This window comes from Malaclemys terrapin, chromosome 10, assembly GCF_027887155.1.
Source record: "Malaclemys terrapin pileata isolate rMalTer1 chromosome 10, rMalTer1.hap1, whole genome shotgun sequence".
Taxonomy (NCBI): Eukaryota; Metazoa; Chordata; order Testudines; family Emydidae; genus Malaclemys; species Malaclemys terrapin.
In genome coordinates, this window is record NC_071514.1 from 5,842,258 (window position 1) to 5,865,404 (window position 23,147).

At 43.5% G+C, this 23,147-nt stretch overlaps 1 protein-coding gene across 2 annotated transcripts in view; it reads left to right on the plus strand.

Annotated features, from left to right (window-relative positions):
• Positions 1-227: 227 nt before the first annotated feature.
• The window catches only part of MEGF11 (multiple EGF like domains 11), a 253,506-nt gene continuing 230,586 nt past the window's right edge, over positions 228-23,147 (plus strand). Inside the window, exons 1-3 of one of the 2 annotated variants that reach the window (XM_054041093.1) lie at positions 228-304; positions 3,955-4,056; positions 5,900-6,000. In XM_054041093.1, the coding sequence (XP_053897068.1) occupies positions 5,940-6,000 (61 nt within the window). In that variant the 5' untranslated portion in view covers positions 228-304; positions 3,955-4,056; positions 5,900-5,939. The remainder of the gene's footprint in view (positions 305-3,954; positions 4,057-5,899; positions 6,001-23,147) is intronic. The other variant, XM_054041094.1, reaches the window with a different exon arrangement.

The following is a 23,147-nucleotide window of genomic DNA, read 5'->3' on the forward strand; positions in this document are numbered from 1 at the left end:
TGTCCACACCATGATAATAAATAATTGTCCCTTGGAAAGATTGTTTGCAGTTCATTATGAGTGTGAGGAAGGGGATCAAAATGAGTTTGTGCTGAAGTTCAGGCCTAGTGTTGGAAATATTAAGCAGATGTTCTTTCATACTGATCTGTTAATGAACATTGTTTTGTTCTCTTCATCTAGAAACAAGGATGGTGGTCTGCATACTGTTGTGGTGGATTCTAAAAGTGCTTACCCTGTCTTGCTTGCTGAAAACGGCTCTGTCCTTAAATCCAGATGATCCCAATGTTTGTAGTCACTGGGAAAGGTAATGTATAAACAGTGTCTCCTTCGTTTGATAGCCAGTTCAGATTTGTACACTGTAAAGGCAGAAGTATTATCACCAGGAGTAAAATTCTGTCACCACTGCGCACGAACAGACACTGATCTATGCTGCAGAGGCAACACGAGTGAGCACCTGTGTCTGAATTCAGAGCAGCCAAAGTAGTCAGCGCCAGGGATATGCATGAGGGAACATAGTACCATAGTACTTATCTTCTGTTCTGCTCTGGAATGCTCCTTCGGAAGAGGAGCTCTCTCCATGCATTCAGGGTTTGAGTCTGTCTCCCTCTTCTATTGGTGGGTGCAGAGTTCCTGGCCAGTGGCTGAGCACAGTGTTTGGCACTAAGTCTTGATCCTTTGTTGGTACAACGTGCAGGTTTGTACTGTGAATTCTGAACTTCTTGGTTTTGCCTGCGGAATTGCCATCAACACCAGTGAAAGTTCTGCATATGAGACGAAGGCGGAATATGCAACACAGCCCCCTAGACTAGAGAGCTCTATGCACTAGAGACCCCAATTGTGAATTAGGAGAATTTTGCTCACAGCACATCTTGTTATAGGGATGTGCTGTCGTCCTATAACTGGATCTGTGTTGGTGGGCTCTTGTGTCTGCATGGAGCCCTTTTGCCTTCAGTGGGGCTCCATATGGATGCTGGGGACCATTTGCAGCGACCACAGATACTAAAGTTGCTGCACTTTTAGGTTTAACTCATGGAGCTTCCATCCCAGTTACGTGTATTATTCCAGCATAGGAGTGAATGGGGCCCTGACATTTCTCCATAGCTTATACTACAGCAAGCATGGCTCCTGTAACAAGAGTAAATATGCATATGTAACACAGTGGCATTTATGAAGTTCATTATGATTTGATTTTTGGAGGTCTTTGTTAGAGCGTGAAGTGGCTTACAGGACAAATGCAGCTGCAAAGAGAAGCATGTTTATGTGCAGAAATGGTATTTTGCAGTCGTGGTGAGGGGAGATGCATTCAGAGCACAGGAATAAAATATTGATTTTGTGTGAAGAAAGTCAGCAACCTAGAGACCCAGTGAAGGAGAAACAAAAATTAAATAGCAAAATTGATTGGTTGTACTGACCAAGACGACTTTGTTACTTAGATGTTAATAAATCAACTGAAAAAGATGAAGTTGGTGTAACGCTGGGTAACAAATAAGTTCATATAATAATAATGATTTGTGGATGTTATTGTTATACATTTATAATGAGCAATGTAAATAAAAATCCCACCATCAACAAAAACCTCCAGCAAGTTGTTATACAGAGAACAAAAGTGATTGTCTTGTGGCTGCCCAGGTAGAAGGGAAATATGACCGGTAGATCAATGTATTAAGAGCCCAATCGACTGACTTCAATAGGAGTCAACTCTCCAGGCAAATATTGTGACCTTGTCTGTTATTAAGAGTGCAGTTCTGAAGCCTTTAATCACGTCAGCAGTCCCATTGACTACAATGGGATTGCTTGCATGATTAAGACCACTGATTTAATTAAGGGCTTGCAGGATTTAGCTCATAGGTCCAGGTCCTGCAGTTAGTAAAGATGGTAGGTTTCTGCAGGGAAGATCAGTGCAGGATCAGGGCCTTAGAGTGCAAGATTCTCAGCTTTGTGTTTGCCTGTGTGCAACACGCACACCTAGGGGGCTATGGGTGGAATTTTCTAAAGCATTTAAGTGAGCTAGGAGCACTAACACAATTAATGAACTGCCTCAGTATTTCCCCTTCCTGTTCCCTTAAGGGCACCCAACTCTAGGCTCCCAATTCCTCAGCTGTCGCCTATCTCGGGTAGAGATCCACGTCTTTTTTTTTTTCTCTCCCCCCCCCCCCCTTCTCACTGGGGTTTTTCCAGGCTGCAAAGTTCCCTGCCTACAATGAGTTGTCCCCCGCAAGTCAGACTGCCTAAAAAGTCTGCATTTTGCTTTCTCTGCGAAGGCTTATGAACAGCTGGAATTGCCGACGGTTACAAGTTACCACACAGCTCTTTATAAGCAAATACATTTATTCTTAAGGTGAAAGCCTTACAGAGAAAACATACTGAAAACAATAAAAGAACCTACACACATGTGATAAGCTTACCAGAGATCACCCCAACTCCAACAAGGGCTCTGGTAGGAGTCAGTCCTTCACACCCCACCAATGGTTCTTTCTGTGGTTATAAATTCATAACCGCCTTAGCTCAGACCAGGCACACCCATGAATAGGTTAGTCTTTCCTTTACACAGCTTGGCCTTTAATCTTCAGATTATAGGTAATCTGCAGACAGTGGTTCTCTCCTTTGGGAGTAGCTTCAAAAGGCTGGATTTTTGCATCACTAGAGGTGGGGTATTTGCATTCACCTCCCCCTAGAGATTCCCCAGGTTAACACTGGACACTGTTTGTCCCCAAAGTCCATTCTTGTCTGGCCCATAGTTCAGTCTAGTTCTTTGAAGTTCATAGCACTTCCCAGGGTTCAAATCCCATCTGCCCCGCTAGAGAAGTTGCATGCAGTCCCAACCCACAATAATGCATAACCTTTGCATTTAATACAATGGACTCCAAAGATACTTAAACTTAATTCAGTAAGGTTCTTCAAGGATGCTGCAGGAAATTGGCATACATCTCATTCCCACATCAGTGGGATTTGTGCTTCTAAGTCACTTAAACGCTTGAAAATACCAGCCTCATCCAAATAAATATAATTAATAATAGTAAGGTAGTACCTGTTGCACAAAATAAGTAATATGTAGGGATGGGGGATGACTGCTGACATCTTCCCAATGTCTTCGCTCTTTGTAATTTTTAACTAGTTTACCCAATTTCTGCCTATTGCAATCTGTTCAGGTCTGTAAAAGATATCACATTCTGTCCGAATCTCAAAACCTTAACATGCCCAGACAGCACTTAACTCATAATTTTATGATCTGCAATTAGTTCCCAGGTTATTTCTGCTACAAATTACATAGGATTAAAAATTGTGCAGTTTAAAAATAAACACCCTTGAGACCTTTTATAAATTATCCCTGGTTTGATTGGTGCTCCCAATATTTGTTGAAGTAATGACGCTCCTTCATCATAAAATGAAACATAAGAATCCCACCATGCTGGTAAAACTCAGCAGCATTAAGTTAACATGTGCTCACATTAGCATTTTGGTATACAAGGAAAAATTAACAGTCCTAATAGGAAGACCTCTGATACGATTTTAAAGACATGGAGGATTTTTTAGCTCTTCTAAGCCAAACCATTTTGCTCTACATACTTTTTGTTTTAGAAAAAGTAAAGCATTTACCAGTTGCCCTTCCCAGATTTTAAAACACGTAATGCATTTTGGGGAACATTTATTCCTCCCTCTGAAAGAAATGGATTTTTAAATCCGTCGAAAATACTCCACAAATGTCTCAGTTGTGCCTTTATATGCAATGGTCCGGGCTGGGAGCAGAAGCTCTAGGAGGGATTTTGCCTCTAGGTGAAAGTGGGGAGAGAGGGGGAAGATTTCTTTGGGCTTTGGATCAGGCCCATAGTTTCCAAGGCTGTTGATTTTAGTTATTTCTCAGGCTGGAATTAGGTGTGGGCGCATGTCAAGGAAGCAGAGGGTTTTTTCACGTTGTAAAGAACTGCCTTTCCCTCTTTCATTGTCTGTTCCTAGCTATGCTGTGACAGTGCAGGAATCTTATGCGCACCCTTTCGATCAGATCTATTATACGAGATGTACTGATATACTGAACTGGTTCAAGTGCACTAGACATCGGTAAGTGCTGTTGCCAAGATATTTTAATTGTATTTCGCCTTTTCATCTCCCCGTATATCCAAACCTTTGTGTTACCTTCCTGATACTGAAGGAAATACAGGCCTTTCTGCAACAAAATCCTCGTGACTGATACTATTTCAGAAGCCTTTGTACTGAGAAATCCAGAGTTCAGGGCAATCTAGGAAACCAGGAGAAGGACAGGTTTCAAAGTAGCAGCCGTGTTAGTCTGTTTCTGCAAAAAGAACAGGAGTACTTGTGGCACTTTAGAGACTAACAAATTTATTAGAGCATAAGCTTTCGTGGACTGTAAATTTGTTAGTCTCTAAGGTGCCACAAGTACTCCTGTTCTTTTTGCAGGAGAAGGACAGTGACTCTCTCCTGAACTTTGATCCAGCTACATCAGGGGTTCTCAAACTGGGGGTCGGGAACCCTCAGGGGGTCGCAAGGTTATTACATGGGGAGTCATGAGCTGTCAGCCTCTACCGCAAACTCCGCTTTGTCTCCAGCATTTATAATGGTGTTAAATATATTAAAAAGTGTTTACATTTATGGGGGGGGGTAGCACTCAGAGGCTTGCTATGTGAAAGGGGTCACCAGTACAAAAGTTTGAGAACCACTGAGCTCCACAGAATAGTTCAGTTGCCTAGTGCAAGATGGGACCAAATGGCTTGGGATGTATCACAGAATCTCTTTCTCTTTTAGACTGTTAGTTTGAATATGGGTCAGGTTGGTGATGTCTAGAAATGGGACCAAGCTACAAAGTTGGCATCCAAATCTGAAGCTGAACTTCCCATAAATTTGGAGTTTGGGGCCCATCTCCATTTCTAGCACGGAGTGAAAGTTGTTGCCATCTGATCAGATTCTCCTGGGTGGTGTGAAATCAGTTATTGGTGGCTTTGCTCCCAGTGGAAAGCCATTCAAGTAAACACCCAGCACAATTGATCCTCTTGGGGTCTCTTCCTGCCAGCAGCTACTAATTGGGCTCAATTCCCATTGACTCAGTGGCAACTGAGGGCACTCAACACCTTGTAGGTTTGGAACTTCATTTTCGTTTCTGTGGTCTGGTGCCCAGAACTGAGCACAGAAGTTGAACTGCTCATGCCAAGAATATTGGTTTGGTTGGAGTATAGCAGACTAGGTGGGGTTGACTTGTCTAATAGAAAGAACAACAAAGGCTGAGCCAAAGTACATTTTTCCAAAGTATTGTCCTCTGTGCTGCATGGAGAAAGCTAAAACTCCTACAGAACGCTCAGTATGGTGGCTTTTTTTGCGCATTAGAGGCTCCTGATAGAGAAAGCTGCCTTACGGTGCTTTCTTGATTGCAGTGTTACGCCACCTTGCAAGGGAATGAAGTCTGGGAATAATTACCTAGTGGAGACATTACACTTTTGGGGGGTTAATTTCCCAGTCTCCTGTAACAAGAACTAGAGATGCGAGGCATGCTGTAATAGTTCCTTGTGTGGCATACTGAAAACGTAGTTTCCATAGAAGATTGTGTTGATCCCATCGCTCATAGCTGACCTTGCTGAAATGCAGAGAAGAATGGTTATTCCTGAAAGAGCTGCTTGCCCTCTCTTTAGTTCTGTGACTATGTTCTCAGATAGCAGTACCACGAAGGGCTATGTAGGCTGATAGTCGCAAATACTGTGTTTATAATACATGTTCTATTGCAAGTTTCAAAATACATATCGATTTTTTTATGGTGTTTTTTAATATCAAAAGCCTTCATGCATTTTAAAGTAATTATTGAATGCTCTCCTTGCTATAATTTAACACAAATATAATTCCAACCATAGGCATTGATTTCCAATACTGTCAAATGGCTTTCTGTCTTGCAATTTAGAATAAGTTATAAAACAGCATATCGAAGAGGACTAAGAACAATGTATCGGCGAAGATCTCAGTGCTGCCCTGGATATTATGAAAGTGGAGACTTCTGCATCCGTACGTATATAGTTTTTATTCATACATTACAATTAAAAAATCTCTTCACCCAGAAAGTGTAGAAAAATCAAAGATGCTAATACAACAGTAATCAATAAAATTAAGGGCTGATTTTAGAGCTACTGAGCATTCACCGCTCCTCCGACTTCAGTTAGAAGTGTGGGTGCCCAGCATCTCTGAAGGTCAGATCTGGGGCCCTGATTCAGGAAATCATTCCAACTTCAGCACGCACTTAACTTTAAGCATATGCCTAAATCCCAGATAGTTTGCATTATTTTTAGGTGCCAGATGTTTGCCACATTACTTTAAAAAGTAGTAATACTCTGAGTCTCCAACCAACAGATCAGGGCATGATAGCACATTGTATCTTTCCAGTGTAATATTTTTCTACCTGGTTCTTTCTCTTTCTAATGTGTCAAGTCCCACGCTGGTTTTGTCCCTATTCATTTTCAAGAGCTATTTCCACTCTAAAGATCAGGTTCTTCACTGATCCTTAACTGCAGTCATCACAGAACCCGCCCCCCTCCTCATTCTAGGAGAGTGATTTTAGGTGGAGCAGACTGTGGCCTTGTTTTCACTGCTAAAAAAGCTGTATTTTTTTAAAAATCTCCGTGTAACTAATGTGCATGAATCCATCTGAGCCATCCCGAGGTAAAAACCCAATGAAGACCAGGCACATCCGTTTTACCAGGAGGTATACAGCTGTGTGCCCCTTCCAGGGGTTGATCTCAGTGAGTTTACCTCCCATTAAAACTAAAGTGCCTGGTCTTCACTATGTTTTTCCAAGGGATAGTGCTCACTCATTTATGTGCATTGGTTTCCCTGATGTGCAAAATACACCCTTTTCAGCACTGAAGACGACTTAGGTCTGTGTCTACTGTTGAGATCCTTCCCGTCGCTTCCCCTTCTCATCCACCACCCTGTCTCTGGTTTTTTTTAGCCATCCTGCCACTTTCTGTTGGTTATTTTTGTTAGTTTTTTTTTACATGGTGATCACTACCCTGCTACTATCCCTGGACCATCTCGCTCCTAGGGGTGTAAAGTATCTTGCTCCCTCCCATGGCAGAACCCCCAAGAAGAGGTCCAGGGTCACCTAGAAATTCACCTTATTGAATTCCCTTCCAATGCTGCCTTAATGAGAGGAGGGGGAATGGTTTGGAGACTGGGATTCAGCCTCCAAACTACGCAGATCCTGGGTCCCACTGGGGAAAGGAAGCTCCAGCCACTACAGAGGAGATGCTCCTCCACATTGCTTCACTCAGCCAGTCCTTTAAAATCTGTTTCATTAGGATTAGTGGGAGTCGATGTCATGTGGCGAGGGGAGACTATATCCCGCAGTGTGTATGATGATCAAAAGAAAGTTTGATTAAAAAACAGTGTGTAGATTAAAGGCTAATTGGGTCTTCTTTCATTAATAGCAGCCTTTATTTCTTGCAAAAGTTAAATAGCTTTGTAATTAACAATGACATGCTTAGGCTGCTGAAGGCTGAGTTTAACTTTCTATTACTGGCTCTCAGATTAAAAGCAGGAGAGACGGCTTTTTTGTTGTTGTTTTTGATCCTTTTCCCCTCTCGTTTATTGTCCCTTTAAAGAGGAATGTCAGATTTTTTTTTTCTCGGCTGTTGTGTTTGGTATTTCCAGTGTGAATTAGCACTGATATAATCCGTTTTGCTTAGTCTTAGCTACTCAAGTAATCCGGAGATGCTTGGCTCTGCCTTTCATTCCGTGGTGCCTTTTTCACCCTTCTCATGTCAGTGATGATAGGCAGGGGGTCAAATATTTTTTTTTTCTTTTTTGAATTGGAAATCTGCCCAATTCTGCATTGTCTAGTTGGAGTGAGATCTCTTCGGGACAGGGACCAGTCTTTTTACATGTCTGTAAAATGCATAGGACAATTTGGAGTGCAGTGTAACACTAATTGCTAATTCAGTGTCCTGTCTCTGGTACGGGAGCAGCTATCAATGTAGGTTCTCATCTTTAGCTCCTTGAAGTCTCCAGCAAAACTCCCATTGCCTTCAGCAGGAGTGCGAGCCGGCCTCTGTGGCTGGAATCATTTTGTTGTTAGTAATGAATTTGGGATACAGTCAATCAAAGAATCAATGTTGTTGCTAAGGAGTTGGACTAACGTCGACAACTGCCGTGTGACATTCCTTCTCACGAAACTCTGGCAGAATTATTTGGTTACAACTTATACCACCCCTCACTAGTTAAATACTGGTAATTTTTCAACAGAGATTGCCATTGGGGCTGAATTGTACTGAGCAGAGCTCTTCCATTATGGAGGAATGTTTACTAGGAAGTACATTGAGCCCATCAATCTAATTTTATTGGTGACCTAAGATGGATGTGACTGCAGGTGCAGAGGTGAAAGATTAGAGAATTAACCTATTTCAGCATCTTACCATATAGCTTTGGGAATTTAACTTTGAGGGAGGAGTTTGTCTTTGTGGCATTTGCTTTTATTGCCTCACTAGGCAAGATTTAAAAAAATCAAACATGAAAAGTGGACGCTTTTCTCCCCCCTTCCCTGTTGGTGTCTTAGAAATGGTCCCTACCAGTCTGGTAGTTGTGCAAAATGTTTTTCCTCCTCTATGCATATATTTATACATGACAGAGTTTTCCACTGAGCTGCCTCTGAAAACAAACTGCATCCTCCGGGTAGTAGATCAGAGCAACTATGATTTAGTATACTTTGTTTGCTAAGGGAAGCTTTTGGCAAAGCAAGTGCATAAACTACAGAAAATCTTTTTTAAAACGACGACAAGGGTTCAAATGCCCTTCGGGAAGGATTTTTAAATTGTACCAACTAGATTAGCATCTGTGGTAGATAAAGCAGCTTTGAACGCTTCCTTGTTGCTTTAAAAAAGAATGTTACATGGGTCTTTTGTTGTTTTGCCCTTTGAGCAGAGTGTGATTGAGGATTTCCCTTTAAAAAGTGCATCCGGTGGAAAGAGCCCCTAATTCACTAAATGGACATCTCTTTGTCTGGGAGACCAATGCTTTCTTCAGTCTGTCCCTTTTAATCTTTTCTTGCAGGTCAGATTTATATAAAGCATCCACAGGAGAAGTTTGTTCTAGGTAGCACAAGGGGCAGATATCCAGACATGAGAAAAGTGTAGGGGAAGGCAGAAAGCAGCATATTCTCCCCTCCACCCCAACCCTTGTATATTGATTCTAGGCAGGAAAAATAGTCAAAGGACAGGAGGATGGCAATTCACTTTTTCTTCACATTCACATTTTGGGTCATGGAGTATTTTAATCACCAGATGGTTTTTTATTTTTCATTTTCAAGGCTAGTATTCTGTTTTCATTCACTTTCTAATATATATCCCTATGCAGTGTGACTAGATAGCTCAGAGATTTGATAATGGCAAATGGAGTTCTCTAGGTCTTTGGTTCAAACCTGACCTAGGTCAGTAGTGTCTGAAATTGGTTGTGTCTTGGTGGTGCTCTCTGGGATGAAGCTAGGTGATCACAGCTTGCTTCCAGTGAGCAATTATTTGTGTTACAAAAATATTGTCCGTATTACTACTGATTGCCCCCCTTGCTAGGAGTCTTTATAGAGAAACAATGGATTCCACTGGTGGAATCTCCACTCTGTCAGCCAGAGTGGTGCTCCATCACAGTCAGTCTAGGCACATGATGATGTTTGTGGGTCGGTCTGTTCTGTCAATAAACAAAGGATTTCATCCAGTTGCCAGCGCAAGTCGTGACCTTTGAATTCACTTTTGAACAAATGAAGAATGACGTTCCCATCAGGAGCAGCCTGTGAATACAGTAGGACCCGCCTGATTCACCCCTCTCCCTGGCTGGCTGTGGAAGTCAGCAAGTCTCTTAAGCCCAATGGCCGCAACTGGTCTCTGGTTGCTCAATGCTAATGCCCGAAGCTATGATTGCGTCTGTGCCTGCCTTGTTCCCAGCCCTGCTTCCCTACTGGAGTCCTGGCTTTGGTTCCTGACTGGCTCAGACCCTTTGGCTCTGATTACTGGCTGTGGCCCCTGGCTTCAGTTTCTTGCTCCTGCTCTGATCACTAGATCTGATTCCAGTTCCAGCTACTAGGCCTGACCACCCACATCTGGGTTCCTGACCGTTATTACAATAGTAAGATAAGATGGTATTATGTACAAGTGAGTTTTGGAAACTGATTTTTATCATGATTTTTAAATCGTATATTCCATGTCTAATATTTTAAATAATACAAGCGACAAATTGCAGTATATAATTTTGTATTCTACTCGTATGACAACTCATACCTTAGCATTATATGGGTTTACAATCTTGCAATATAGTGTCGTTTATTTAAAAAAAATTCTGTGAAAAGATTGTTTTATTGGCGCCATATGGCCTGATTGTTAAACATCTGTGTAGTAGAAGTAACAATTCCAAAGCGTCCTGCTATCTGGATGAATTCCAATACTTGCAGTTTCATGCATGTGATGCAACAACACACTGACACAGCAGTCAAGGATTCTTATGATGAAAAGAAAAATAATAGCATCTGTGATCAGTGCAAAAGTTGGACAGTCAAGGAAAACACTGAATCAGCGGTTTTAACTTCCTGAATATTCATAGCAGTTGTTTGTATCATGTCAGAAGATTTGTTAATTTTTTCCCCCTCCTTCCCCCCCCCCCACTGCCCATGGATCATTAAAATTTTAAATGTTGGCCTGTGATTTTAAATTGCTCTTGGCCAGCAGTCCTGTAACTTAAAGTATATTTTCTAAATCTTAACACGTTTCAAACAATATTTTTTTCATCTTTGTAGAAATGTGTTATGCCAGTGTTAGTGCTTTCTGTAAGAGCCTTAGTGATACATTATTCAGGCATCCAGCATTCTGTGCATCAATAATGCATCATAAATAAATGGAAATGATATAACTATACATAGACACTTCATAGCAGGGAACATATATGCGCGCTCTCTCTCTCTGGTTTTATAGGACACACACACACACACACACACACACGGTGGGGAAGGCTATTGTTCCTGTGGCCTTAGTAACTATGGAATTGAAGTGACGATGGGAAACACGTTCTCAGCTCAGATATAACAGTTTGTTTGGAATTCCTTCTTTTTATGCCCATTTTGTGTGTAAATTCACACAGGTTCTCCTGTGCCGAGTAACAAGGATACACAAGAACTCTTCTCCTCCTTCCCCCCCCCCCCCCAAGCCTTCCTAGCTACACACGCCTTTGGGGCAGTGTTCTTAGTTCCTGTCCCTGCTGAGCCTTTCCTCTAAGGGACTAGCTCCCCATTCTCCATCCTTCCTAGCTGGGTTCTGCTCCCTGCAGCTTAGCCCTCCCCCAGCCCCTCTGTCTGGGTGCTAAGGAGAATCTCTCTGTAGAGCGGCTCAGACAGCCTTCTGGTCCCTTTCAGTCTCTCACTGAGCTCATGCTGACCTTTCTATCTCCCAGCAGGCCTGGTTCTTGATCACATGCTCCTATCCTGCAGACCCCTGTGCTTGCTCATTCCCATCACCTTGGGAGGGAGGCTAGGCCTTGAGCAGGTGAGACTGAGCCCCAGCCCTCTGAAAGGGCCAGGGTACCCTGTGATTCAGACAAGGTGTAGGGCAACTATTAAGGTAAGGGAGTGTGTGCAGACCTCATTGGTGAAGATGTGACAGGCATGAGTCTCTTCTGCTTATGCCATTGTAAATCAGGAGTAATTCCCTTGAGGTCAATGGAGTTCCACTAGTGTAAGTGAGAGGATAACGAAGTCCCACCAAGGGAAGGTAATATGGAGAAGATGGGGTGGAAAGAGGAGGGGTAGGACAGTTCACAGACCTGAAAAGAGAGAGGAGTGGAGGAGAAGAATGTAACAGCACAAGGGGTGAGGTGCAGCTATAGAAAGTCTTAAAGTGGATAAACATTTAAATTAAAAACTAAGGCACCCTGGTTATCTGGGAAAAGGAGGCAGAATTGCTATTTCTGTAGAATGACAAGAAAGAAACTTTTCTGCATAGGCAGGAAATATAACAATCAAGAAGGACACAACAGGCAGGATCAAGGTTCAGCAATGCTCATGTGTGTATTTGTGTTAGCAGCGTTCCAGTGCAGGAGGGTTTGTGGGAAGCAAACATAAGAGTCACAGATATAGTCAAATGTGAATTCACTTTCAAAGTCCAATATCCAAGGATCTATTTTCTTGGGTTAAGTTGCTTAGTTCTAACTAGCCCTTTTTTTTATTTATAGAGAGAGAGACACAGACATCTATCTCCTAGAACTGGAAGGGACCCCGAAAGGTCATCGAGTCCAGTCCCCTGCCTTCACTAGCAGGACCAAATACTGATTTTTGCCCCAGATCACTAAGTGGCCCCCTTAAGGATTGAACTCACAACCCTGGGTTTAACAGGCCAATGCTCAAACCACTGAGCTATCCCTCCTCTCTTTAAATGGAGAGTTCCCAAAGACAGGCTTGTAGAAATCAGCATAGTTCCATCAGTGTCAATGGAGTCTGTGTATTGCCTGTGAGGCTTTATATAACCTTCTCCCCGCTACACTTTTGCTTTAATATCTCTCTGCTCCCCACCTTATTCTTTAGTCTTCTCCCACTTTCCTCCCCCTCTGTCATCACTGCTCTTATGCGGATTTGCTCTAGTGAAAGATCTATCCTGAATAAGACAATTACTGGATTATAACGCGTGCAATATGATTATTGAGAAATCATCATAAGTGATAATTGCCACCTATGCAATCAATTCAGGTTTATTATAGGCTTGTCACTCCTGAGTAAGTAACTGACTTAGTCCAGTCTGTGTCAGTTCCCATTTTTTGCTACCCTTGCATGGATAATGGTTGTATATGGATCTTTGAATTACAATTTAATGCAAAGAAGTTTTAAGCTATATTGTTGGCTCTGGCAGCTATAGCTGCTGTGGTGTTTGTGGCTTGCAGGGCTGGCACTTTGCTAGGGGAGGTGCATCATGTCCTTCCTTCAGCATCCGTGTAGTGCCATCAGCTGCTGAGCAAGGCTGTGGCCCATTTGGCATGGGTGGTGCTGCTGATGGTTCTAACCATGGCCCACATGTTGCAGTCAAAGGCCTAGGTTGCTTGGCCCATACTCCTGCTGATAAGCACCTACTCACATGAGTAGTTGCATGAGGTGAGTGCAAGCAGCAGGATTCTGGCTGTCCCTATGTGGACAAGCTCCCTTGCATCACTGCCTCCTTGCACACTTGTGTGTGAGGCACTTACCCTCAGTGGGCACGGTGAAACTCCAGAAGATGGCAAACATTGTCACCCCAAAAAGGAATTGTGAAGATGATTGATAGTCTGGGAGTGTGGAGACATCTTGAAATCAATAAGGTTGAAAAGCAAAAGGACATGTGAAGTGAAATCCATGTTTAAAATTAAGGTTGTTTTCTTAACCACTCCTTTCCGTCCCTCTTTAATGGAATTATTTTCCTCTGCTCTGATGTACTTTTAGAGTGGGGGGAGGGGAGGTGGATAGGGAGGAGAGAGGAAAAATAGCAACTAAATCAAGATAACCTTTAAAAAGCACTCCTAGTGCACATACAAAATCTGAGCTAGCATCTTTTTCAATTTCTCCTATTGTAGTCTCCTCCAGCTGTGACCCTCCCCTGACTGGTCCCTTGTTCTTTGTCATACAATAGCTTTAAACATCAGGGAAGCTATCAGAAATAGGGGGACAAATCTCAAACAGATTCCCTCGTTGATTCAGGAAAAGAGCTACTGCTAACCTGGGTGATTTTTTTTTTCTTCCCATTTTTGGCTGCCTTACACCTTTTTAAACTCTAACTGAAAATGAATCAATATCACTACAAGGACATTTGACGAGCATATAAAACAGAATAAAAGTGACATGCAACAGTGCCATATCTGATAAAACAGGGTCATCAATAGGACCCTAAGTGAATTTTCTCACGTTTACCTAGTCTTTGTAGCTCTGTTGTTCTAATGGCAACAGAGAACCATTCAGAAAGCTGGTGTGAAACAATCTTTCAAATTATTTCCCAAGATAATTTAATAACCTATATATGCCACTTCCACCTTAAATGCTGAACACAGTAATCATATACAGTATTTCCCCTTTACATTAACATTAGGAATTTGCATGCTATGAATGATTCTTTTGTCTTACCACTTCCTCTGAATTCCTTACCACAGATCCTACTCATATTAAACTTGCTGGAAAGCAGCAATGCCAGACGAGCCTGTCACTTCAAGTATTAAGTCAAAATGGTTCCATCCAGTGACATTAGTTATGCTGTGCAATATACTGCAAGATGTCTTAGGAAAACAACCCGGCTCCTATACAGCTTAATGCAAATAGATTGTATTTTAATTATTAAACAGGCCTTCAAAATGTGTGTGGAACTTAGCAAGTAACCACAGAGGGTGAAATTGTGTTTTAAAAAAGCCTGCGATTTAGTGGCTTTCAAAAGTGGCTTAGGGACAGATTTGCAAAAGTATTTAGGTGCCTAAAGATGCATATAGATGCTTAGTAGGGATTTCCAAAAGTGCCTGAACTCCCATTGAAATCAATGAGCACTAAATTCACTTAAAATCTCAGACAAGAATTCAAGACAAGCATAGATAAATGAAATGTTGAATGCAGGGCATTCGGATCTGATCTCACTAAGTGCTGAAGCCAACGAAAGTTCTGCCATTGGATTGGATTCTGCCTCCCTTTCCCCATGACTAGCAAGCACTCCGCATAAGTGACCGAGGTAGAGTCTGGCTCATAGACTTCGCTGGGCACAGGAGCAAGCCTCTTGTCTTTGTTCAGGACTGTAAAGAACCAAACACACTTTTGCAATATTAGCCTGATTTTTTTCAAAGGTGCTGAGTACCTGCGGCAGCTTCTGTTGACTTCTCTGGGAATTGTGGGCGCTCAGCATCTGTGAAAGCAAACCCAAAGAAGAACAATAATATGTGCTCGGTTTGAGAGTGAAACTAACTGGCCAACTGCTGGTTGCAGTGGTGCTCTTGGTGGCCATGCTAGCTTTTAATTTATTCATATAGTGCTGTAATTTCTGTGCGTTCAGCATTTGTCGCTTTGGCCCGGTGGAAGGTAACTGAGCAAAGGAGCAGGAAACTTTAGTAACCAAAAGTAAACTGAAAAATGTGTGATAGGTTGAAATAGCCAGAGGAAGTGAATTCAGGGCTGGTCACTTGCATGCATATATCAGTTGTAGGTTTGCAGGGGAGCCACTCATGAAATTGGTGCTCATTTCTGGTTCCCTACTTGTTTTCAGCCAGGGAACGGGCTGAAATTGGCTAATTGATTGGAAAGTAGAGCTTTGAAAATCCAGAATATCCGTAGCCCCTTTTTTGTGGATTGTGGATGGAGGCGGACCCAAATTTTATATCCAAAACCTTGCAAATCTGCAGATAGCTTCTTTATATCTGTGGCTCGTTTTTGCGGATTGTAGATTGGTTGCGGATACAAATTTTGCATCTGCACAGGCCTCTATTGAAAAGCGTCTGTTAGCAATTCTGAACTGAGTGCTGTGTAAAAGAACCCATAAGACATCAAAACCGATGTCTGGTATCCCTCTCCCCCGTGTGTTTTACTGTATCTGTAATCAAGATCTACCCACAGCTAGATCACCATGGAGAAATCTATATTTGCTGCATGGCCAGGCCTGGTATAAACTCCTCTCTCTGGATTGGGTACAGAGACACACCCAATGCTTTCCTCTTACAGGCTTTTTTTTTTGTAGGACTGTAGCATTTCACTTTAAATGTGCATGTGGTTGTGTCTTGAAGTCTATACACCCCATGGTGGTTTGGCAGCCAAAGGGTTAATGAAGCAACTGTCTACTCTGTCAGAGCTGATTGGCAGCCCCACAGCAGCTGAGAGGATAAGAGGGCAGGGTGGTGGCCAGAGAGACTGAAAAGGGATTTCTGCAGCAGACTAGTGAGAAGCTTCCAGAAAAATCCAACACTCCAGAGGCAGGACCAGAGGCTGGGGGAGCAGCAAGGGACTGAGGGGGGCTGGCTCTGGCTGTGCCAAACAAGGGTCCTGAGCCGGAACCCAGTGGAGAGGGCTGGAAATCCATCCCCTACCAACTCCAGCCAGGGGCTTTTGGAGGAAAGGGTCTTAAAGGCAGGAGACCTAGGGCTGATTAGTCCCCACTAGAGCCACAGCTTCTGACTCCCCACTATCCTAAAGGGAAAGGAGACTACTGAGGTCCTGGCCAGGAGGGCTCAGGTCACAACAAGGTCTTGACAAATGCAAAACTGGGTGTGATGGCATAAAGGGTAATGGCACCAGGTTGGTGTACCCCCCTATCTTGCCACAAAAGGGGAACTAGCAGACAAGGCCCCCATATTACAGGTTGGTTCTATTGTGGTACATGCATTCTCCTTAATAAATATTTCTTAAAGTCCTCCAGGGAAATTGTGCTTGAAACTTGGAGCATTAGAGATTTCATTGAAAAAAATAAAATTGGGGTTGGAGGGTTCAATTTATTTCCAGCTCAGTATTTCAACCATTGATATTTATACTTTCCAAACCTCACTTTCTTGGATATGGTGGGAAAAGAGACACTGTCAACCTATTTATGCCCAAAGTTTACTGTGCTTTAAAAATACAAATCCCATTTACCATCCCTGATGAATATTACAATGATTTATTTGTATTACTGTAGCACCTAGCAGCCCTGGTCATAGATCAGAACCCCGGTGTGCTAGGCACTGGACAAACACAGAACAAACACATGGTTTCCTGCCCACCATCCAAGTTCATATATTGGGCCAAATCCTGAGATCTTTACTGCCTCAGTAAGGAATCAGCAACTACCCTAGTACCTAGGGAGATGCACATCATGTATGCAGTCTTGAAAAAAGACTCGATTTTTTTTTAAAATCAGACCAGCTATCTTCTGCAGCATCTTTGTACAAATACTGTACATAAATAGGCAAAAGTCTGCTCGCAGATTCAATACAGTAATCAATGGATGAACTGCACTGAAGTTAGAAAAGTTATTGGTAAAACACAGGTGCAAGAAGGATCAGAAACTGTCTGTCTGTCCACCTTCACAGGTCTCAGATTTTTGGGGTCTTCTGTAATCTAGATCTAGCCACTTCCACACTCCTTATTAAAATGATGTATAACAGTTACCTTTATGTAAATACTACATAAGATTTACCTCCCTTTTAAGGGGGCCTACGCAGGTTGACCAGAATCTCAGTAACTTGTGACAATATATGTAGAGGGAAAAGAAGTCTCTGTCTCCAAGGGCTTTTTTTCTGGTTTGGAGTGGGTGCATGGATTGTGGGTCGTGAATCGGACCATAAATCTGACTGTTGCGATAGTAAAGGGTTCCCCTTAGCGATTAATTACGAAGGCAAGACAATGGGCCTGAGTCTGCCCTCATTGCACTTGAGTAACCGAGGCTCATCAAGTTTCAGCGTGGTAGCCGTGTTAGTCGGTATCAACAAAAAGCACGAGGAGTACTTGTGGCACCTTAGAGACGCATTTATTTGGGCATAAGCTTTCGTGGGCTAAAACCCACTTCATCCAATGCATGGAGTGGAAAATACAGTAGGAAGAGATAGATAGATATACAGAGAACATGAAAAGATGGGGGTTGCCATACCAACTCTAACGAGACAAATCAATTAAGGTGGGCTATTAGCAGCAGGAGGGAAAAAAAACTTTTATAGTGATGATCAGGATGGCCCATTTCAAACAGTTGACAAGAAGGTGTGAGTAATGGTAGGGGGAAAAATTAGCATGGGGAAATAGTTTTTACTTTGTGTAATGACCCATCCACTCCCAGTCTTTATTCAGGCCTAATCTGATGCATCCAGTTTGCAAATTAATTCCAGTTCTGCAGTTTCTCGTTGGAGTCTGTTTTTCAAGCTTTGTTGTTGAAGAATTGCCATTTTTAGGTCTGCAATTGAGTGTCCAGGGAGGTTGAAGTGTTCTCCGACTGGTTTTTGAATGTTATAATTCTTGACGGCTGATTTGTGTCCGTTTATTCACAAGTATTACGTTGGTGGCCTGAGATCAGAATCAGCCCCAGTAGTTGTACAGTAATTTATGTCCTGGATCTCTTTCAGCTCAATTCTCGAAATTACTTTGAAATGTAGCTAGTATTTTGCCACAGTTTCTTTTAAAGGCAAAACTATTGTATTCATATAAATATTGCATCCCCACTAAGGTTCGTCTAGCTCTCCCAAAACACTCTAGCATGATCTTCAAACTGATTGCCCCTCTATCCCTGATCTCATCGGAATGACCTCCATTTGCAGTGTGGGGACTCATCTGAAATGAAATCTGACTTTGGCCCTGTAGGATACGTGTTGTATAATATCCCAGCTTCAGTCACAGCTCTAACTTTAGCAATTTGGCCACATTCACCCTATTTATTTTTTTTGGAGGGGGGTGGGGTGAGGAGGATTTTGTTAGATTTGTTTGATGGAAGTTGGAATATGACCGAACAAGGATCTCATTTGAAAAATCAATACTTTGCTCCGTGCACTACAGGGCTAAAAGTCATCTAGGGAAATCTGTGTAATTCGATTTTATTAGGTCTTGCGTTGCAGTGCAAAGAACGCAAAAAGCATAGTGTGGCCAGGAGTTCTCAATTTGTCTACTTTTGATCTTTCTGTTGTAATAACGTTTTTGGGCACCCATTCTCGCTCACATACACAGTACGCGCATTCTGCCTATGAAGATCAGTCGGCAGTGAAGCAGTGTCACTCACGGACAGAAAATATGATTTTCAGGGGAAGAGGGCCATAATTCATGGCAAGCCAGAAATCAGGGCGTTATGGACATGTGGCAATGTTTTGGGATACAAAAAATATGTTTCACAGGAGCTAGGTTATGATAGATTGAATTTGTACCACAGGGGAATTCACTTAATATCCTGGGTGTGTAACTTCTAGCAAAATGTGCAAGCAGAGCAGTTCTGAAGTAATTTCTAGATCTCCAAGGCTGCATAGCTTTGAGACTGCATTAGAACATTTAGGGCCAAGTTCTGCCTACGTCCCTGTCACCATGGCTCCAATTGCACATCTCAGGGCAGAATCTGGCCCTTGTAATTGATGTTATAATTGCTTTTTTGATAGTAGCCCATTTACTTTGGCAGTCTCTCACATGCTTCCTTTATCACAATTGAAATCAGACAGGCACTAGACCAACGCCGGAATGTAGAACGTCTCAGCATTATTTCAGTAATGCCGTCATCGGAATAAACCAGGACTAAGCATAAATCAGAGCAGGGTGTTGGAAAATAATAGAGCTGAACGGGCTAATGCGAGGCCCTGCTGTCTAGGAACAGAATCTCCCTTCAGCTGAAGGGTTCTGTGTGTCCCTGCCCGTACATGATAGAAGTATTTACGTGACCGTCTAGAAATCGGCTCCTGCTTCATCTGCAGGCCTCGGTATGCTCCAACCTCTGTAGGTGAGGGAAGTGCTCACTTCTCTCTGACATCCCATTTTTAGCCACAGGAGGGATACTGTGCATGTTGGCTATGTTACCACTTCTAGCTGTGTACTTGGCAGCCGGGACTCCTCTCCCACTTGAAGCCATCCCCTGGGCCACCTCTGCTACAGGGCTCCTATGGAACCCTGCCCTCACTCATAGGCGCCGACTCCGTGGGTGCTCCGGGGCTGGAGCACCCATGGAAAAAAAATTGGTGGGTGCTCAGCACCCACCGGCAGCTCCCTGTGGCCCCCGCCCCCCTGCTCCAGCTCTCCTCCGCGAGCGCGCCGCCACATCCTCCCAGCGCTTGCGCCGTGAAACAGCTGATTTGCGAGGGAGGGGGAACACAATGCGCTGGGGAAGAGGCGGGGCTGGGGCGGGGATTTGGGGAAGGGGTGAAGTCGGGGCGGGGAGCGCGGGCACGCACCAGTGCCGGAGAAAGTTGGCGCCTATGCCCTCACTTAAAACTGCCCTCCCCAAATACGCCCTTGAAGGAGGGCACCAGTCTAGACACCACCTGTTCTCCCCCAGGAGTGAGTTCTGGCGGGCCCCTGCTTGTTTAGGGTGTGAGTTTAGTTTCACCTTCCCTGGGCTTGTGTGGGTGAATCAAGTTCAACCTGTGCAGATTATACCAGGAAGACACATGGTGCAGATCATGCCGCTCGATGGGGACACCTCTCCTTCCTCCATCAGGCGCTGGTGCTTCTCTGTGTCCTGGCAAGATGCCCCAGAAACTCCTTAGCTAGGTAGCAGCTCCTCTCACTCTTCCTAATTCAGATTCCGCAGCCTGGTGAGATCTTACCTCAGCACAGGAGGAGGGAGAGCTGCATTCCCACAATCCTTGGAGCGTGGGCAGCAATCTTGCTTTTAGCAGAGCAGGAAGAGTTGCTTTCCCCTCCGGGCCTCATTCAGGCAATACTCCTATTGACGTCAGAGTTTTGCTGGAGTGAGGCCAGCAGGATCAAATCCTTCAAAATCAATAATTTGCAGCACACAGCACGAGAGAGAAGTGTTAAATATTTCTCTATTGCTCAGAAAATACAATTTGTTACCTCACAACAGCTACAACATACAATACTATTCATAGGTAAAATCACATTAACCTTGCGGATACCAAGGATCAGTTTCCAGAAGAAAATCTGTGACTGGAAGAGTGTCTTGTTGGTGAATTTAAAAGAGAGAAAAAAGAACCTTTCCTAGGTCAGGTGCTGTGCTCTGCTGATTCCGCCCCTGTTTTAACCTCATTAACAAGTTGAACAAGTGTGTTCCTCCTTGCCAAGTGCGCTAATGGTTGTTTTAAACCTTGCAGTCGGGAGTGGAAAATCATTTATCAGAAACCGTTAAATGCTGAGAATAATCCCCAAGAATATTATTGTACTAGAATATCGATTAGCAGAATTGATTGAAGCCATGCAGCTTTCACCTGAACATAGGAGGAGGAAACGATTGTTTTTAGCTGGAGCAGCAGCAGGGACTTTATAAAACCAATTGCTGACTTTCACTGATGCACAACTATTAATATTTAAACCACTTTGAAAGAGTCTTTGCAGGCCCAACCCTACTTGCCTTGAGAACAGAGGGAAAAGATTGGGCCCTAAAAGTGGCAGGGTCGATGTGGGCCTAATACTTGTAGGCTATTTTACAAAGAAATGAGTTTGCCTTCTTCACACAATGGCTAAACCCAGGGGGTGAGGTTAAGCTTTTTGCGGATTCCTTGCAGAGGGTGAAATCCTTGTCAATTGACGCCAATGGCAAAACTCCCACTGACTCGATAAGGCCAGGATGTCACCCAGAGTCACACATCATTGAGGGGCATAATTTACTTCCTTATTCCACAGAGCAGGTTGTGGGGCCTGTGACACTCCCAACACTGACACAAGAGTCTGAGGGTTAAAAACCAGGGTACAAACTCCAAATTGGTTGTGAGCTGTAAATTTAGATTTCACCAACCAACTTCACCAAGTGCAAACTCCTCAGGCACTTTGACCGCCTTAACACGGCATCAAAGACCGTCCCTGTGGGTACTCCCATCTGTCTTGCCAGCGAGGAGAGCGTGTCTCTGTGATAAATGGTCCCTTATGCCAAGAATCATGGCAATATTTAGGTTAGTCCTGGTCCCAAAGGACCGGTCACTTACGCCAGGTCAGTTTTGGTGTGAAACGTAAAGCACAATGCTTGCAACCAATCCTATAGTAATCTATATGAAGGTTTATTAAATAGGAAAAGGAAATGAAAGAGTTATTTACAAGGCTTAAGCAAACGAATAGTCAGGTTTTAAAAATAATATAGGCTTCTTTATTCAGCAAGCTCTGCTTTCCTTTAGAGCTATTCCCAGCTGGGGATCTTTTGTTTATGTCTAGAAACTCCTCCCGAGTTCAGGCAGCATAGAGATCCTTAGTTCCTTTTGGTTGGGGTTTTTATCCCTCTCCTGCCATGTGCTCTGAGCTACAAACTTAGCTGATGGGAAGAGTCCACCTGGAGGACTCATCTTCATGGGGAAGAGAGCAGAACAGCAATAAGTATCTTTAGTCTTTTTGTTGGGGGTTTCTTGGTCCAGATGTAGGGAGTTTCCAGTTGTAAGATCCAACCACAGCCCATTTGGTATTGATGGGTCTCCTCTTTCTGGAGGGTCTTACCAATTTCTGTAGAAGAGCTGCTCGTCACACTAAGTAATGTCCCTCTCCTGTATGGCGATTCATTGGTCACAGAGGCTCACAACACAACCACTCAAATATTACATTACGATTTGGAACACTGATATTATAAGTAAGATGAATAAATACAGCAACTCACAAGTATTCAATAGAGCCTAAACATTAAATGCAGTCCTATCATTTGAATGCCTATTTTATCAATACTAACGCATGAGTGAGCCAGACCGATCCTAGCTATGTGTCTGTCAGTGTCCAGTTGAGAGGTGGTGATGTTGGCAGGCCAGGTGCCAGCTCATGCCAGCATCACAGGGCCTGCCTCCCCAACTCCCATGGATCCCTGGAAGCCAGGGCCATCCATATGGAGGCTGTGGGTCCTGGACCCTGGCTGCATGGATCTCAAGGTTCCCCCTTAAATATGACTATGTTCTTAGCACTCTTGAAACTGGACATTAATATGTCTTCACTGCAGAGTTAGGCTTGGGCTCTTACTTAGGTGTTCTCCTAACCCTGTGTCTGGTCCACAGAAAACCCCTCACCTGAGGTTGGTGGTTCATTAAACCCAACCTAGCTGGCGTGGCTGATGGTATAGGCTTGAACTTGAGTGCGGCTTTCACATGGGCTGGTAACCTGCCCACTTTGCAGTGAGGCTAAATCACTCAAGTGCTGATAGTCCTCTAGTGCCCAGGACAGACAAGTTCTCCCACAATTTACTGGCAAAGAAGCCTAGAGTGACTCAGCTTTCTGCAGCACAAAGAACCAGGATATGTGCCCCTGGCAGTCCTAGCACCACACGGAGAGCAGGGTACAAATGAGGAGACAGTAATTCAGGTAAGGCTTTGCAGTATGGCTGCTCACTTCCAGGTCAGGCTAACGCAGGTGCTCAGACCCAGGTGCTGATCACCTAAGTTAATTCTTCAGTGAGGACATACTTTAAGCAGCAGAGACGCCCACCCATAGCATGGTGCCATGCAAGAGAAGTACACTGTGGTATTTCCAAAGCTCCACAACCAGGAGACCTGGATGATCTTTCAGGTTATCAGACAAAACACTAAATTTTTCTAATCAACTCTTTAGTATCTGGAGCCCAACG